The sequence below is a fragment of the Mercenaria mercenaria genome, chromosome 4, assembly GCF_021730395.1.
Source record: "Mercenaria mercenaria strain notata chromosome 4, MADL_Memer_1, whole genome shotgun sequence".
NCBI classification, from domain to species: domain Eukaryota; kingdom Metazoa; phylum Mollusca; class Bivalvia; order Venerida; family Veneridae; genus Mercenaria; species Mercenaria mercenaria.
This window is the reverse complement of record NC_069364.1, coordinates 37,256,284-37,274,636: the sequence shown is the minus strand read 5'-3', so window position 1 is coordinate 37,274,636 and position 18,353 is coordinate 37,256,284. Positions and strand designations below refer to the sequence as shown.

Sequence of the window (18,353 nt, the reverse complement as noted above, 5' to 3'; positions counted from 1 at the left end):
GACTGACATTAATTAAAATCAGACAAAAACTTCTATACTGAGTTGCACATGTTTGATATTGCATCTTGAACATATCTTTCAACCAGTAAAATTTCAAATTTGTAAAGTTCATTACCTTCAAAAGAGTATAGTATAGTCTGGTTTACTCCTTTGTCTCTATCATAGCCTCGAATAGGAGGTACTCCTGTTAAAGGCGTGGTCGATATCGTCTTGGAAAAAGAAAATTTTAGAACTGTCAGTTTTTAAAACAAAAGTTTGACAAGTTGAAGGTTCTGCTTGAATGCTTTAATCAAATATAAAATAGTCGAAAGGTCGGGTTTAAGAGAAATTTTAGGATAAAACAAGAGCTGTCTCCATAGGATGACACATGCCCCCGATGGCACTTTGAATGAATAGTTATGGCCGATGTTAGAGTTTAGGACCTTTGACCTACGGACCTGGGTCTTGCGCGCGACACGTCGTCTTACTGTGGTACACATTCATGCCAAGTTATTTGAAAATCCATCCATGGATGACAAAGATATGGACCGGACACGCCCATCAATGCACTATCCTTTAACGTCTAAGTGTGACCTTGACCTTTGAGCTACGGACCTGGGTCTTGCGCGCGACACGTTGTCTTACTGTGGTACACATTCATGCCAAATTATTTGAAAATCCATTCATGGATGACAAAGATATGGACCGGACACGCCCATCAATGCACTATCCTTTAACGTCTAAGTGTGACCTTGACCTTTGAGCTACGGACCTGGGTCTTGCGCGCGACACGTCGTCTTACTGTGGTACACATTCATGCCAAGTTATTTGAAAATCCATCCATCGATGATAAAGATATGGACCGGACACGCCCATCAATGCATTATCCTTTAACGTCTAAGTGTGACCTTGACCTTTGAGCTACGGACCTGGGTCTTGCGCGCGACACGTCGTCTTACTGTGGTACACATTCATACCAAGTTATTTGAAAATCCATCCATCGATGACAAAGATATGGACCGGACACGAAAATTGCGGACAGACTGACAGACTGACAGACCGACAGACTGACAGACCGACAGACGGACAGACGGTTCAAAAACTATATGCCTCCCTTCGGGGGCATAAAAACTTGCTCATAACACATTGTGCCTAATTCTTTATGCTATATTAAAGTCTCAATAGCATTGCAGAACATTTTCTTTGTGCGTGGCAATGCTCGAACCATATCAAATGGTATTTTTCGATGAATACTGCATGTTGTCTGTGAAATGCAAAATTTAGATTCGGACGATTTCTGGTTTGCTGTTTTATTAAAAACATTTCTGCCACGCTAGTGAATCAAGTAAGGTCATACATTGCAATAACTGTAAACTTGAGTTCACTTACCTCTTCTGTAACGTTCAGCTTGTACTGCAAGTGTTCAAATTCAGGGTCATTATCATCTACATCAAGTATCTTAACTATAACGTAAGTATACCCCGGACTTCCCGGTCTCTGCAATAACAGTTTTTTGAACTTTGTTATTACTTCAAGCTGAGAATATCTGTTCATAACTTGTTCGATATGAAACTGTAGTAATATTTCAAATACAATAATAAAGATCAAACAAAAATCACTCCACGAAAATACGTTGAACTAAGTTGCAATTATTATAGTGTATTTTTAATGAATGCACGATGAGACATATTTACCCCTTGAACGCTAGATGTGACCCCTATGGTGATGTTGAACTCGTGTTCAGTCAGCTTGTCGTAATCTATGCTCTTTTTAAGAAGGATTTTTCCAGAAGATCCACCAGAAATACCAAAATATTCTTGACCATCACTGCTCTGTATGTGTCAGCATGAGAAAAAAATGTCATGATTTATTTTCATTATAAACTGTTTTGGGAAAATTCTTACAATGTAACTGTTTATTGTGCACGTCATGCGTTATCTTTTATACACAGCTAATATGTCAGCTAGTACAGAAATGTAGCTAGCTCGAAGCTTCGCACATATGGCATGCCAATTGTCAAATAATTACATGCTCGAAAAAGTAGATTTTTTAAACGTAAAACCAGGCCTTTCGAATACTAATATATATTTTCGAGCGAAAACATAAGATAACGGGCGTGACCCATAGTTTACGCTTGTGAACCAAGGTTTACGTTCGATAGACTAGGTCTCTCAATTGAACTATGAATTTCGGTCGTTATCCTAAGTTCACGAGCGTGAACCTATGTTTACGGGCGTAAACCTGGGTTAACGAGCGTAAACCATAGTTTACGAACGTGAACCTATGTTAACGACCGTGGACATGGGTTTATATAAACATAGGTTCACGCTCGTAAACATAGTTTTGTTCGAGAAACCTAATTTATCTAACGTAAACCTAGGTTCACGTTCGTAAACTATGGTTCACGCTCGTAAACCCAAGTTCACTTTCGTAAACCTAAGTTCACGCTTGTAAACATAGGTTCACGTCCTTAAACTATGGTTTACGGTCCAATGATTGCATTCTTGGTCGAAGAACTAGGATTATCGAATATTAATCTATATTTTCAAGTGAAAACATAGGATAACGGGCGTAAACCATAGTTTACGCTCTTGAACCCATGTTTACGTTTGATAAGCTAGGTTTCTCGATTGAACAATAAATTTTGGTCGTTATCCTAAGTTTACGAGCGTGAACCTATGTTTACGGGTGTGAACCTGGGTTCACGAGCGTGAATCATGGTTTACAAACGTGAACCTATGTTTACGACCGAAAATCATAATTTGGTTTAAGAAAACTAGTTTATCGAACGTAAACCTAGCCCATGTTCACGTCCGAAATTGATAGCTGATTTTATAACCCTAGAATATCAATCGTAAACCATGGTTTATGTTCGATAAACTAAGTTGATCGACTGAACTGTGGTTCACGGTCGTAAACCTAGGCTCACGGTCGTATTTTCGAGCGAAAACATAGGATAACGCCGTAAACTATAGTTCACGGTCGTAAACGTAGGTTCACGCTTGTAAACCCAAGTTCACGGTCGTAAACATAGGTTCACGTTCGTAAACTATGGTTTACGTGAGTGAACCGGGATTCACGGGCGTAAACATAGGATAACGACCGTAAATATAGGATAACGACCGAAATTCGTAGTTCAATCGAGAAACCTAGTTTAACGAACGTAAACCATGGTTTACGGTCGGTATGTAAGGATTATAAAATCAATCATGAATTTCGGGCGTGAACATGGGTTTACGGCCGTGAACCTATGTTTACGAGCGTGAACCTACGTTTACGAACGTGAACCCATGTTTACGGTTAGTATTAGAAAAACCTTGTTTCACAGACCCCTAGCTATAGTAACAAGATTTTTTAACATATGTAAGTAAACATATAATCGACAACAAAATATTGAGAATTAAAATGTGAGAAACGCAACATGTACATTATGCTAATCACAAGTCACTACACAACTATTCATTGATTGAATTTAAGAATAACCTTATTAATAAAGTAGTTCATTGATTTAACATCAGGGCAGTCCTCATCTTTAGGTCTGTACTCTGGCATGCCAAAATCAAACACGGTAGCGGATACTGTAACATTCTGAAAAAAAATAACGTTCGATATATGCCTAAGATTCTAAAGATTTGTGTTCAACAAGGTTTTATGACATGGATAGCAAAATAAGTTTTTTGTTGTTTTTTTTTTTGTAGGGCATATTCAGTGAAAGTCTAAGGTGTTGACACCGTTGGTGCGATAACGGTTGAGAATTCGGGGATTTCTGGTGTATTATGTCAGTTACTCTTAACATCAAACATTATCATTTTGTCTTTTTTTCTGTAATCGAAACTGAAACTAAGAGTCTATCTTCCTCCATAGATTCTGATGTCAATATGTTGCTTGTTTAAATAGTTTCTTTGCATACTAAATGTTTTTAACTAATGAAAAAGGACAAGTATAAGAGTGGTCCGTTTTCCAATTTTTGTCTTGGAGACATACAGACACAGTTATGATATGACAGCAGACAAAAGAAATAAGATAAATTATAAAGCTAATTATGGTGAAATAATCATTTAAGCCCATACCTCAAATATTTCTGTAGTAAAACTTGAATTAGGGAACACGGGTGGATGTTCGTCTATGTTGTTAACGATAACTTTTATGTCCTTGATATCATCCTGTAATATTCAGATTTACAGGTATATCACTTTGGTACAAATTCACACAATACATACTTATAAAATGTGCTGTAAAATTTATTTTAAACGTAGAAATAATCTAACACATTTACTGTTGTCTTGTTGTGCAACACTGCTAAATGAAATAAAACAATATATTAAATGTTTTAAGAATTTCTTGATTTTACTATAAATTCTAAGCCAGAAAGAAGAAAGTAAAACAATATATACCCCGCAGTGTATTTCACAGTTCTCCGACGAGGTCTGAAAAGAACATAAAAAGAATATTAACCTTTAGCCTGCTGGCGGCAAGTGATTTTGCATTTGTGACCAATGTAGACCAAGATCAGCATGCACGCCCGTGCAGGCTGATCATAACTTGCACTGCTCGTTATTCAGTCAGTAAATCCAGTGAAAACTCTTGAATAATAAGTGGTACTGGTACTGCCCAAATTTATGTTGGCATATTTCTGCCAACCACATATCCACTTATTTACGTAGACAGTTTTCTCTAAAAATGTCACATATCCAGTTATTATCTGGCAAGTGGCAAAAATGCGTGTTATCCAGGTAATTAAGTTAACAGGACAAAACTGCCTGTTAGTGCCCACTTCTGCCATCCACATATTCACATAAATAAGTGGTTATTGTGGAAGTTTTCATGATATCCAGGTAATATTCGTACCCAAATTGGCATTTAACGGTTAGACTTTTCGTCCACTATACGGAATTGTCACGGTGTAGAATATTGAAACGGGGAGAAAATGTATAAGCGGCCGGGTAGCTCAGTCGGTAGAGCATTGGAATGGTATTCCGAGGCCCCTGGTTCGAGTCCCGGTCTGGCTGCACATTTTTCTCATCCTGGGACATTTGGCGCCCAACGTGGGGCCGTGACGGCATTACATTTGTTGGTCTCCGACGCCTGTATTTGCTTTATTTATACAGTACCCGCTGAAATTCGAGGACGAATTTCAAAATAGTGGGGAAATATATCACGGTATGACATGAATATTAAAACGGGGAGAAAATGTGTAGGCAGTCGGTAGATTACCGGACCGGTATTCCGAGGCCCCGGGTTCGAGTCGCTGTCTGGCTTCTCATTTTTCTCACCCTGTGACAGAATGAATCTATTATTGTACGGAATTCCGTTAGTGTATATCCACCTTATCCCCTACCACCACCCCTAATAGTTGTGCCTATAGATAGGATTTGGAATTATAAATTTGCATAATTGTTATGCTCCTTTATGTATTTTCATTTATTCCGTAATGATAGGGGACGATTACGGGATATTGCCAATCATAACTGACTAACTGACAAAAATCAAGATACCTAGTTAATGTAAGTGAATATGTGGATGGCACTAGTGGGCACTAACAGGCAGTTTTGTCCTGTTAAGATATTTAAGTGGATAACAAGCAGTTTTGTCACTTGCCAGATAATAACTGAATAAGTGACATTTTTACAAAAAAAATCGAGATAAATAAGTGGACATATGGTTGGCAGAAATATGCCACCATACAAATTGAATGATGGACAAGTCCATTAATTTTTTTTAGCTAGGTGCTGATTTGTTCTGTTTCTGATAGATGTTAGTGCCGTATTGTGGCCCGTAATTGGACTGAGGTGTTGTTACATATTCTAGGCCTTTAGTATTACGGAGTCCTTTCAAGATATGAAGAATTCTGTTTAAGCTGGTAATAGGCACATTTCATTACTTTTGAACAGATAGACTGGCCACTACATTAATAATAAAGAATCTGTCACAATTTCAGACTTATGTTATGTGATGTGATATTCTTTATTTGTAAGAAGCCATTTATGGCCCATGAACAAATTTTGTAACAATAAATCTTCGCAATTCATACAATTAATCTTTTTCGGTATTTTCTAAATTAAATGTTAGAGAACACCTTTCTTCTTTCAAAAGCCTTAGAAACATATGTTAATGATTTTCTGACGTAACAGTGGCAAAGTCAGTCTATTATTGTACGGAATTCCGTTAGGGCCATCGCCTTTGAATGTGTTGATCTGAAACGCGATACTCGATAGTACGATGATGAAAACGCGAAATCACGAAACTACGATATCGAAAACGCGACAACACGATTATGATAACGCGATACTACGATAACGAATATACGATAATACGACAGTACGATGATGATAATGCGATATACTATCGCGTTTTCACTGTCGCGTTTTCACCATCGTACTATCGCAGTGTCGCGTTTTCATTATCGTAGTATCGTGATTTCGCAATTTTATTATCGTACTATCGCGTTATCACCATCGTACTGTCACGGTATCATCATCGTAATGTCGCGTTATCACCATCGTACCATGGCATGAATATTCCCTACAGTTTGTTATCTCAGCGCTGGGTTATAGTGATGAGTTCAGCCAGTCTATCTATCCCTCTGGTCCCGTGACATTCCGTGCAAAGCATAGTTGTAAATACATGTACACTACTGACTAGTGCATAAATTAAACCAACTAGTGGGCTAATGCGGCTTAATATATTATGTTATTATTAAGTTATTAAGCATATATCTATTTCAAGAATTTTACAAAAACATTTGATAATTTTTGGTTTTTATTTATTAATAACTCCTTTACATCATTAGCAAATAACTTTTTATTTACTCTACAGTTAGTTCTTTTATTTTTATGGCCCCGAAGGTGGGCATATTAAAATCGCAATGTCCGTCCGTCCGTTCCACCGTAACTTTGTAAATTCTTGTCCGGGCTGTAACTCTGCCATCCATGAAGGGATTTTGAAATAGCTTGGCATAAATTTTTACCTTAATGAGACGACGTTTCATGCATAATACCCAGACCCCTAGCTACAAGGTCAAGGTCACACTCAGAAGTCAAACGTTAATAGGGTCTGTTTCGTGTCCGGTTCGTAACTTTACCATTCGTCAAGAGATTTTGAAATTACTTACCATAAATGTTAAGCATAATGAGTCGACATGTCCTGGGCAAGACTTAGACCCCTAGCTCCAAGATCAAGGTCACACTTAGATTTCAAATGTTAACAGGGTTTGTTTTTGTGTCCGGTACATAACTCTGCCATCCATGAAGGGATTTTGAAATATCTTGTCATAAATGGTAAACATAATCAGACAATGTGTCGTGCGCAAGACCCAGATCCCTAGCTCCAGTGTCAAGGTCATTATCAGAAGTCAAAGGTTAATAAGATCTTTTTCGTGTCCGGTATATTACTCTAGTCATCCATAAAGGGATTTTGAAACAACTTGGCATAAATTTTTACCATAATGAGACAATGTGTTACGCACAAGACCCAGACCCCTAGCTTCAAGATCCAGTTCACACTTAGAAGTCAAGTCAAAGGTTAATAGGGTCTGTTTCATGTCCGGTTCGCGTAACTCTGCCATTCATCAAGGGATTTCGAAATTATTTGGCATAAATATTCACCATAATGAGAAAACATGTCATGCATAACAACCAGACCACTAGCTCTAAGGTCAAGGTCACATTTAGAGGTTAACGGTTAACAGGGTCTGTTTCTTGTCCGTTCCATAGCTCTTCCATCGATGAAGAGATTCTAAAATTACTTGGCATAAACGTTCCCTATATTGAGGTGACGTGTCAGACACAAGACCAAGACCCCAAGCTTCAAGTCAAGGTCACACTTAGAAGTTAAAGGTTAACATTGTATGTTTCTTGTCCGGTCAATAACTCTGCCATTCATCAAAGGATGTTAAAATTACTTGCCACAATTCTTCCCTATAATGAGCTGGTGTGTCATGCTCAAGACCCAGACCCCTAGCTCCAAGGTCAAGGTTACCTTCGGAGAACTTTTTTTATCTGGTCGCAATAGGATTCATACCCAAACTATTCTGGCATATTTTGCGCAGACAACTGTAACATTCTTGGGCACAAGTCGGGGGCGTTTGTCACTAATAGTGCCAGCTCTTGTTTGAGGTTCAATTCTAAATACTTAGTATATTTTGAGAGTTATAGATACTTGTATTTTTCCCTATAAAATGTCAAGGTCAGTAGTGGCTGTTTGTCAAGTTACCTTAAAGACAGACCACAAAGTAACTATAACCTTTTTTATTTCCATGATGGTAATTATACATTTTTATACGGAGAAATGAGAAATATCAAGTGTCTAGTTACAATTTGACAGTGACATATATAAGGCTAAGACAATGTATTTAATGTCTAAATATATTATTAAATTAATGTAGTAGTATGCACGGTACTTCATGTATTAAGGTGAGTTTAGACCACACTTTGTTTCTACAGTGTAAGATAGTTATTATTCTATGTTTATAAAACTATACTGAGAAGAGAATGCCTGGATACGTTTGCAGATGAAGTTGTGAAAACTGGGCCTAAATTATCCACCTGTCATCTTGTAGAATAACTGTATTATACCAGTATTACCAGATATTTGCACCAAGTTCATGTGGGAGGAAAAAGTAGACCACTAGGTTGTGGTAGGTCTTTAACACTTCTAATAACTTCTAGAATACCGATGGTAAAAATAGATATTATAGCCTATAATTAACGGTTAATGCGAATACGATAATGTTACACACCGATAACAACACGAGAACTACATGTAGATATAGAATAGCCATAGTCCGCTACTGTGGAAATATAAAGTGGTAGTATTGGACTGGGAATTCATGGCATGTGTCGCGTTATCACCATCGTACCATCGCATTATCATCATCGTACTATCGCCTTTCGGTACCCATGCGCATGGAAGAATTTCCCCTTCAGTGTTCTGGTTTCTATTTGTCTTGTTATTTTAAGCACTGTTAAAATTCAAAATGAGTGAGTGAGTTGGGTTTTACGGTGAATCGACACAAAATGGTCATATATCGCCGAAAAAAATCAAAATGATATCTATTGCTTTTCCAGGGGTTGTACAACGTTTTCCAGCTAAAACAAAATATGTAATTTGGCAAAAAATCCGCAATCGTTTTGAGTATCTATATAGTATAAGATTAATAACAACAAAAGAGAATCTCATTTTGTACCATGATCAGAGGTTTTTTATCTGACAAGAATATTTTCACAAGTATGATGGCTTTTATTTCTACACTGAAAATGAAAGCAAATGCATGTCTTGTAAAGCTCAACTTATCGATGTTGAATTCCATAAGACGCATAACCCCACTGAAATCGGAGCATCGCAAGACACCGTTCGAAAATATTCGAAGAATATTTTTCTGCAGTTTTTAAGGCATATATTTTCATTTTAAGGCATCAAAGTCTGGCAATTTTCTGCAAAAAAAAAGATAGCATTTCATTTTCGATTTTCAAATGTCAAAATAAAAAGTAAAGCGGTTTCCAACCAAAAGTGACAGAGTTAACGCCCCTTTACTTAGAAATTTTATTTATGATTTTACAGGAATGAGAAATGCAGTCAAATTACATCTGCATAGCATTTTTAACATGTTCAACAATCAACATCCCACACGCTACGCCTCCTCAAATTCATTCTCTATAAATGTCTTAAGTTGCCGATACAAAATGAATGATCAATTATGTTGCTTTTGGCTTACTAGCAGTTGTAGCTATAGGAGGATCATCAATAAAATCATGATTTTCACACACGAGGACCCGCTTTCGAATCTGCATATCGCCCGATCGCGAGAGCTACAGCTTTTTAGCATGCACATGCACACCGGAAGGCGATGGTGCGACAATGATAACGCGACAGTACGATGATGATAACGCGACATTACGATGATGATAACGCGATAGTACGTTGGTGATGGCGCGACAGTACGATGGTGATAACGCGACAGTACAATGATGATAACGCGATAGTACGATAATGAAATTGCGAAATCACGATACTACGATAACGAAAACGCGATAATGCGATAGTACGATGGTGTAAACGCGATAGTACGATGGTGAAAACGCGATAGTATATCGCATTATCATCATCGTACTATCGTATTATCGCGTTTTCGTTATCGTTGTATCGCGTTATCATCATCGTGTTGTCGCGTTTTCGTTATCGTTGTTTCGTGATTTCGCGTTCTATCGAGTATCGCGTTTCAGATAAACACATTTAAAGGCGATGGCCCTAACGGAATTCCGTATTATTGAGCTCAATGCCTCCAAAAGATTTTCTATACATTATAACATTTATTATATAGCATTGTTTTTTCGGGCGATCAAATGGCATGAAAACGATAAGGCCTCCTTTTAAGTTTTGCAGGAAGTGGACACGAGAAATTCATACAAACTGCAATATTTCTTCTTACTTTATTTAATATAATATGTATTGACTCTTGAATTCAGGGCCGTATGACATTATTGATTAATTATTGCGCAGTGAGATTAAACAAAGTACCTTTGCCCCGACACAAAGCAAGTTTATCAGTTAAATCGCATATGATACCACATACAACACGGTCAGGTAGCATTGTGTTTTTATGCTTGTTCTTCGACAATCATTGAATAGAGACTGATCGATGAAATATACAAACGTATTCAATAAAAAAGAAACTTGAACTTATCAGCTTAGAATACACTTACACAGGGATTCCGGAGGTCTGCCAGTAAAATAAGCCTGCCGTCTGCTGTTATGTTAAATTTCGAGCATGCGGATGCGGGCGTTGGCAGCGTAGAGCTGTTGAAGACTGCGATAGCAGATCCTAAAATATAACTCAAACATTTATATGCAGACAAACACAAGATCTGACCAGGTTCCTATTTGAAGCATGAATGTATTAAACATGTACTGGAAATAATGCTTATCTGTGTGGACCTAACCACTGCGGTCTTTGCACTGTCGTGTCGAAATTACCTGTGGAACATTACATATCTAATCGTCTGGTGGCTGTAACTTATTTTAAATTTTAACTAAATCAGTTTCTGCATCTCTAATGTTGCATCTATTTTGGCCAAAGTTTGTAGACTGCGGTCATTATTTCTGGGACTATACGTGTAAAAACCCAGAAGCTGGAAGAAAGCTACCTTCAGTATCTCTTTAGGAGAAAACTTACGGTACATTATCCTTTGAACCACGCATGTAAAAGTGTTACACCTAATAATTTTATCACAAAAGGAATATATGAATATTGTTAATTACCTTGTGGTACACTATCATTTATGGTTATGAATTGTAGTTGCTCGCCACAGGCACAAGGGTCTTCTGTTGTTACATTCCCACATTTAACACGCGCTGTTGCTTGCATACACGTGGTCACGTGAAGTAGCAGTAGAAGCACGAAGATCATCTTTAGCTTGAGAGTACAAAGTCTCTTTGTAAACATTCCACACTAATTCTGCTTAATGGTCTATTTAGGCACATAGATTACATAACTATGTAATTATTTAAGTCTCATCAAATTGTTTTGGTTTGCTTAAATATACTAGGATAAATCCTGAAAGCAAATTTTACCATACAGTTTTAAAAGATAATGTAATGTATAATAGAACAGATGCAAGTCCACATTTTGGCCTAAACTCATTAATTAAAAATCAACACAGAACATCTAAATCTAAAGCAAATTACTCCTTTAAAACAAATTATGCTAATGCTTCAAATCAATTGAACAATGATCCAGCTGTTGTTTTACCAACTATCAATTTTCTTCAATTCGTACAATCTAATTGTTGAGGGTAAAACGTATCCCCTTATCAGTCGGTTCGCTTACAGATTGCTTTAACAAATGTTATAGGTTTCGTAAAGGCATATATAAAATGTTCGTGTCTTGTCCTTGATTGTATAGTTGACCATAACCAATGAAGCTAGAAAAAAAAAAAACAATTTCTAGAGAGCATTGATAAATGACCATGTCTTTTAAACTTGAAACATACGTCACAGCGGCTACTCTCATTGTAAGGAAACACTTCATTTGTAACTTCTAACACGGACTTTTTCAAGGGCTGCTGCACTACAGAAAAGATTTCCAAACAATATCACAGTGACATTTAACAAAATATTTTGTTCTTTGGATTCGCTTGTTTAAGCTTTGTCCCAGTATACTATATCTCAAATAACAGTAATTGAACGTTTATGATAAACTCATTATACCAATGTTTTGTAGGTATTGTACATAAGTATGAAGGTAAGATCACTTTCACTGGTATGTCCTTTCTCATTTTATGATATTGCCAGATTTTGTTGTCAATTAATAAAACCAAATTCTCGACATTTGTTTATATCTGTCTTCATAGTTAACATAATACTGTTGATAATTTTGTATGGGTTTATCCTAATGTCATATTACTCGAATGAATATGTACTATAAATGAAAAAAGTTAAACGGTTACATAAAATGTTCGGTACCTGAATATTTTGGGTTTCGTTTTCTTGTGAGCTATTAAAGCTTGTGGATATTTAATTTCAACAAAATTGCGAATACGCACCAGGATTTTAATACTAGTATTTCGTTTCCAACCCAGAAACTTTAGCATAGCAAGATCATTTTATCATAAAATCATTTTATTTCATTTCATTTAGGTTATGTTTCAAGGAGCGGTATTTGTTGTACTCGAGCCATCACAGCTGTTCCCGAATATGCTAATCAGTATTTTATTACTGGGCCTTAGTTTCTTATCACTCCGGCTAGGTTTACGGATTTGGTTTTATTGCTAGAGATTATTTAGTAGTCACAACCTTGCGATACCAATAAAAACTACCACATGCTAGTTCAATTGTTATGCGGACCTGGTCAAGTACCTTGGCACTCCCTCCTTTAGTACTTGATCAAATAATCCCGAGGAATTTGTTTTTTACATGACCAATTACAAACTCCGTTAAGTTACACTTTAAACCTAAAACGTCAATAAAGACGCACTACTCGTGCATATTTTTCAATACAAATCAAATACTTTTTTTTTTACTACATATGCATTTATACTTAAAATTATTATATAAATGATTAATAATATCTGTCATGTGTTTACGATTCGGATAGAAATATCCGTCCCGAGGGCACCTGCGCATTGGGCGGTAATGAGGCTTGCCGAATTACCGCCCATGCGCAGGTGGCCGAGGGACGGATATTTCCATCTGATTCGTAAACACATGACTGATATTTTTTCTTGCATATCGTCTACATGTTAGCATTTTATTCTGCATACCGTATTTTACAAATAACAGGTAGAAATACACTCAACAAAATTCCTAATTGGTCAGTTTATATTGTATTACTATTTTGTTAATAATGCATGTATTCACACGAAATTTCACATACCGACATTTGAATAGGTACTGCAGCTAATTATTGATTATTTTTGGCGACTCATAGCCAAAGTAACCGCATTGGGCGTTTTGACTAACATTACATATTTTGCACGTGCAGGGCATGCGCACCAACATGCACGTGTTCGTTTACACTTTTGGCATTACTGACGAAAGTCCTACTAGAAAAACACATATCAAGGTGAAGTTGACACAAAAGCAACGCGATCGAGCTGTCGGAATGTTGCTAGCCGGGACACATTTACGACACCCGAGTAATTATTTTTGCAATTTCAAAGGAATTTTGATATAATTTGTTTGTAGCCGTTACTTTGATGGTTATTGCCATTTTTAACCTTATTTCCGTTTACAAGAACCTTCAGTCGTTGGTTATCTACCATCCGCGCTCTTTTGGCAAAATTTAACCAAAGGACAATTCACTGAAGTGACCGATTTTGAGTTTTGTTGTAAAATTCCCACAGCCTGGGCACGTTGCTCTTGCGTCAATTTCACAATGATATGTGTTTTTCTAGTAGGACTTTCGTCAGTAATGCCAAAAATGTTCACTAACAAGTGCATATTTGTGCGCATGCCCTGCACGTGCAAAATATGCAGTATTAGTCAAAACGTCTAATGCGGTTACGCTGGCCGTAAGTCGGCCAAGAATAAATCAATAATTAGCTGCAGTACCTATCCAAATGTCGGTATGTGTAATTTCTTGTAAATACATGCATTATTAACAAAATAGTTATACAATATAAACTGACCGATTAGGAATTTTGTTAAGTGTAAATCGAGTAGGTATCAAGCAAGCCTCATTACCGCCCAATGCGCAGGTGCCCTCGGGATGGATATTTCTATCCGATTCGTAAACACATGACAGATATTATTATTGTTCTTAAAACTGAGTAAAATTGAAAATAACCTCGTTAAATAACTTTTAAACGTGACTAGATATATGAACCTGTCGTCACACACCTGATATATATGTCAATATGGAAAAAATACTGAAATTTTAGATCCACTGAAACTTAACGTAGTTTATAAATGAGCATGTAATAACTGTCCGCATTGACTTTCAAATTTCATATCGGGCCTGTGACGTCAGTTTCATGCTTGTTGTCGCGTTTATAAATGAGCATGTAATAATTGTCCGCATTGACGTTCAAATTTCATATCGGGCGTGTGACGTCAGTTTCATGCTTGTTGCCGCGTTTATAAATGAGCATGCAATAATTGTCCGCATTGACGTTCAAATTTCATATCGGGCGTGTGACGTCAGTTTCATGCTTGTTGCCGCGTTTATAAATGAGCATGTAATAATTGTCCGCATTGACGTTCAAATTTCATATCGGGCGTGTGACGTCAGTATCATGCTTGTGTTTTAACGACAATATTGTCAGTTTTTTCTCAGGCTAAAGTACAAATAGCATGAATAGATTATATAATAATGTATGGATCCGTAAACTGATCAATAATTTCCGCCCCTTCGTTACTGTTGCTGCTTCCCACAAGCTTCTTTCAAAATGGCGGATTCATGCACATTTGCGATGGACCCGCTAGAAAGTATTACAGATGATTTTTCTGTGAAATACTTGTCAAATTGTGAAAAAAATGCACAAAGTAAGCAGTCAAAGGTACCTAATTATTTTACTCAAGGATGTGTATATGACATTAAAATTAACTCAGAAGAAACCACGGTAAAAGTTAGCGCTAAATGTTGGCGTTCTCAAAGAAAGAGTGAAAAACCGTGGACACTTTCACTAGATATTGCTGGCAGGAAAATTGCCGAGTCCTTATGAAGGTGCATGATTTGGCATAAATAATTATAATGTTAATTATCTTTTAAGCAACATTTTAAAAGAGACTACGTCTTAGGTTATTAAATAAATTATCTGATTAAACTATCAGGCCTACTTCTGTCGTAGGGACAATAATTCCACGCTAGGCTTATGTGATAACAAGAAATATCTTTAAAAATGATGGTCGGCGAATTGTAATAAGGAAAGAAGTTAATGAATTTTTCATCTTACATTCATCTTTCATCTAACATTTTTCAAATTGCAAAACTAAACACCGCACTTTAACAATTTAAATGGTTCTCTTTTAATTTTTCGCAAAGGTTTCGTAGGGTTGCAATTTTGTTTCGTTTATCCTTAGACGAATAATTACAGCAGTAGTTTGATGAAGATTCATGAAGCGGTTCATGAGAAGAGGTCATTAAACGTGTTTATATTTTTAGCTAAATTGGTCCCTATCCCCACTTGTAACAAAATATCAGGAGACCTTACGATATTGTTACACATCGAGTTTGATAAAAATCCATTACATTTTAGTGGTTAATGCGAAGAAAGGCATATCTACTTTTAGCTATAGTGGTCCCTAATAGGGCCCAAGTTCCTATATAAATAAATTTGGAAGAGGACCTTATAATGATGCTCCAGACCAAGTATGACAAAGATCCACCAAGCTGCTCATGAGACGCTGTATAAAGGCATTTCTAGTTTTAGGTCTAGCAGCCTCTAAAAGGGGTTAAATGTCCCAGCTGAACAAAGTTGGCTGCGGGCTTAATAAAGATGCTGCAAATCAAGTTTGATTAGAATACATGAGAAAAAATCAATTAAAGGATTTTTTTATTTATTATTTTTATTTATTTCTAAAATAGGCCAACTGATCCCGTTTTAACAAATTCATGAATCTTTGGACAATGACGTCACACCTATAAAAAAGTGAAGGTCAAACAAAACATACAATTGTAATTATTTCAATATTTCTGTTTTATAAGCAAAGTTTGGCCGTAGTCATATCACATAGATAAACTGTATGCAGCGTACCTTCATTTCAGTGTAATGAAATTCAGTCATTATATAGCATATATATAATATAACAGATTTCAACTGAGTTCAATATTTGCATACCATACTAAAGAAAAATATTCATATATAATAAATCAGTTAAATAATTTATAACAAATATATCAAAGGAAACAAGTACTCATTTTAATATGCAATCTGAATAAGTCACAAAAGCAAGAAACCTTTTCATATACAGACGACAATTGTAACAAGGAAAATCTTTTAAAAAGCACTTCTCTACATAAAAGACTCTTATCACACACTTATTCATGTGATACGCGGACCGTATTCAGCTCTTTCTTTAATTTGATATATGTTGGTATTTGAACAGGTTTTTATCATATTTATTAAACTTACTTATCATTTTGAGATATATCAATATTCTTGCTAAATGTACTGAGCCAAAGTTAGCTTTAAAACTGTGAACAGCGTCGTTTAGGATAAACGCTTTGTCTACATTTCACTCAGCGTAGCACAATCAACAGAGTGAAAGAAATTGACACTCTCGTCCAATCAGGCAGAGTGTTGCATAAATCTTTCATTTTGATAAATTATCTATAATTCGTTATCAAGTAGTTTGATTTGCAAACTGAAGTCACGTGGCATAGGTAACGAAAACGAATTTAGACGGCGTCGCCGAAAAATACTAAAACTCCATGTGTTGTCACATATGGTGTAAGTGATTTCTTAAATCAAGATAACATTTTCATGAGATAAAGAAATTCAATAAATTCAATAGGTTTTTATTAACGTTGCGTAATACCCTAGCTACTGTTCTTATTTTACAAGTATGTATTGCGCTCGCGCTGCAATTGATTGCGGACATGTCGATCACCGCTGTGATGTCAATTAAGTTAAGTATTCCCATTATATTGTAATATATATTTGTAAAATACCACGCAGCTGTCTTAAAAATAAACATATGTCCATGCTTGGTGCTATTTCAGTACTAATTTTTGCGCGCAAACTTCCAAAATTTTGAACATTTGGTAGTCTTAATTTTTTCAGCGCGGACGGACATTGCTCGCATATCATAGGGCTGATATTCTAAACTGCATGGTTTAACTTGTGCGTATATTTGATTTTTAAATTGCATTTAAAACAACTGACAGGAAAATCAGTTTAAATTAATCAATTTTAAGACTTCCTAGGATAGAAAAGATTGATGTCGAAACCTCGCGGCGCACAGAGGGGATACCGTTGTCATACTTGCTGTATACAATAATATGAAAGAACAATCATTACATAATAAATAATGGCAAAATATTAAAATCCACTCCGAATATTTATCTGTTGGCTCTTGATTTAATGTCTGAATAATATGAGCTTACGTTTTATCTTTCACAAAAACATTTTGAAATAAAGTTAATATGCCACAGTGTCCAGATCTTATTTATATTTTTGAATAATGATGTTGGTATTTCATGTGAAATTATTTCATATGTTTTGACTTTATTAATGACACGTTCGATGTGCACTCTATGCTCGGCAATTTCTTGAGAAAGAATAAATTTGTCGCTGAACAATTTTTTTTTATATATATATAATTAACATACAGTCATTTGCGAAAATATAGATGGTACAACTGCGAGAATATATTGCTGAAGAAGGTTAGCTGTTACTTTTGTATGAAATAAGATATAAATGACTTAGGCCTATATTATATATATCTAATGTATTGAACTGAAGAATTACGTGATCGGCCTAAATTAAAATAAATTGAGCTAATTCAAATTAAAACAGATCACAGACGAATGAGTAAAGGCAGACAGACGACACATAATATTTTATGTATGTTATTATATTATACCATGTACATTACTGACACACAGGTTTTAAGTGTAGTATGTATATATAATAAAGAAATATGCTTTCGTCCGTCCGCGAGTTATTTCCGCTGTAGAACTCGTGCATATTTCTCGATACAAATCTAATAACCTATAATTACTGTTGTTTGGGTTAGTCTATACCACACATTCAGATTATGAACGACTAGGGTATTTAATCAGTTAGTTCTATAAAAACATGTGCGTGAAATTAGCCAGAGCAGCCAGAGTAGCCAGAGTTCAGCCAGAGTTCGACCAGAGTTCAGCCAGAGTAGCCAGAGTTCAGCCAGAGTTCGGCCAGGGTTCAGCCAGAGTAGCCAGAGTTCAGCCAGAGTTT

The 18,353-nt window shown here is 36.2% G+C and overlaps 1 protein-coding gene across 1 annotated transcript in view; it reads right to left on the bottom strand.

Annotated features, from left to right (window-relative positions):
- LOC123551465 (protocadherin Fat 4-like) overlaps positions 1-18,353 on the bottom strand; it is a 48,002-nt gene that overhangs the window by 20,794 nt on the left and 8,855 nt on the right. Inside the window, exons 2-10 of the mRNA XM_045340418.2 lie at positions 11,942-12,043; positions 11,236-11,389; positions 10,680-10,798; positions 4,374-4,406; positions 4,050-4,142; positions 3,463-3,567; positions 1,674-1,811; positions 1,369-1,476; positions 116-209 (exon numbers count right to left, since the gene is read on the bottom strand). Of these exons, the coding sequence (XP_045196353.2) occupies positions 116-209; positions 1,369-1,476; positions 1,674-1,811; positions 3,463-3,567; positions 4,050-4,142; positions 4,374-4,406; positions 10,680-10,798; positions 11,236-11,389; positions 11,942-12,004 (907 nt within the window). The 5' untranslated portion in view covers positions 12,005-12,043. The remainder of the gene's footprint in view (positions 1-115; positions 210-1,368; positions 1,477-1,673; positions 1,812-3,462; positions 3,568-4,049; positions 4,143-4,373; positions 4,407-10,679; positions 10,799-11,235; positions 11,390-11,941; positions 12,044-18,353) is intronic.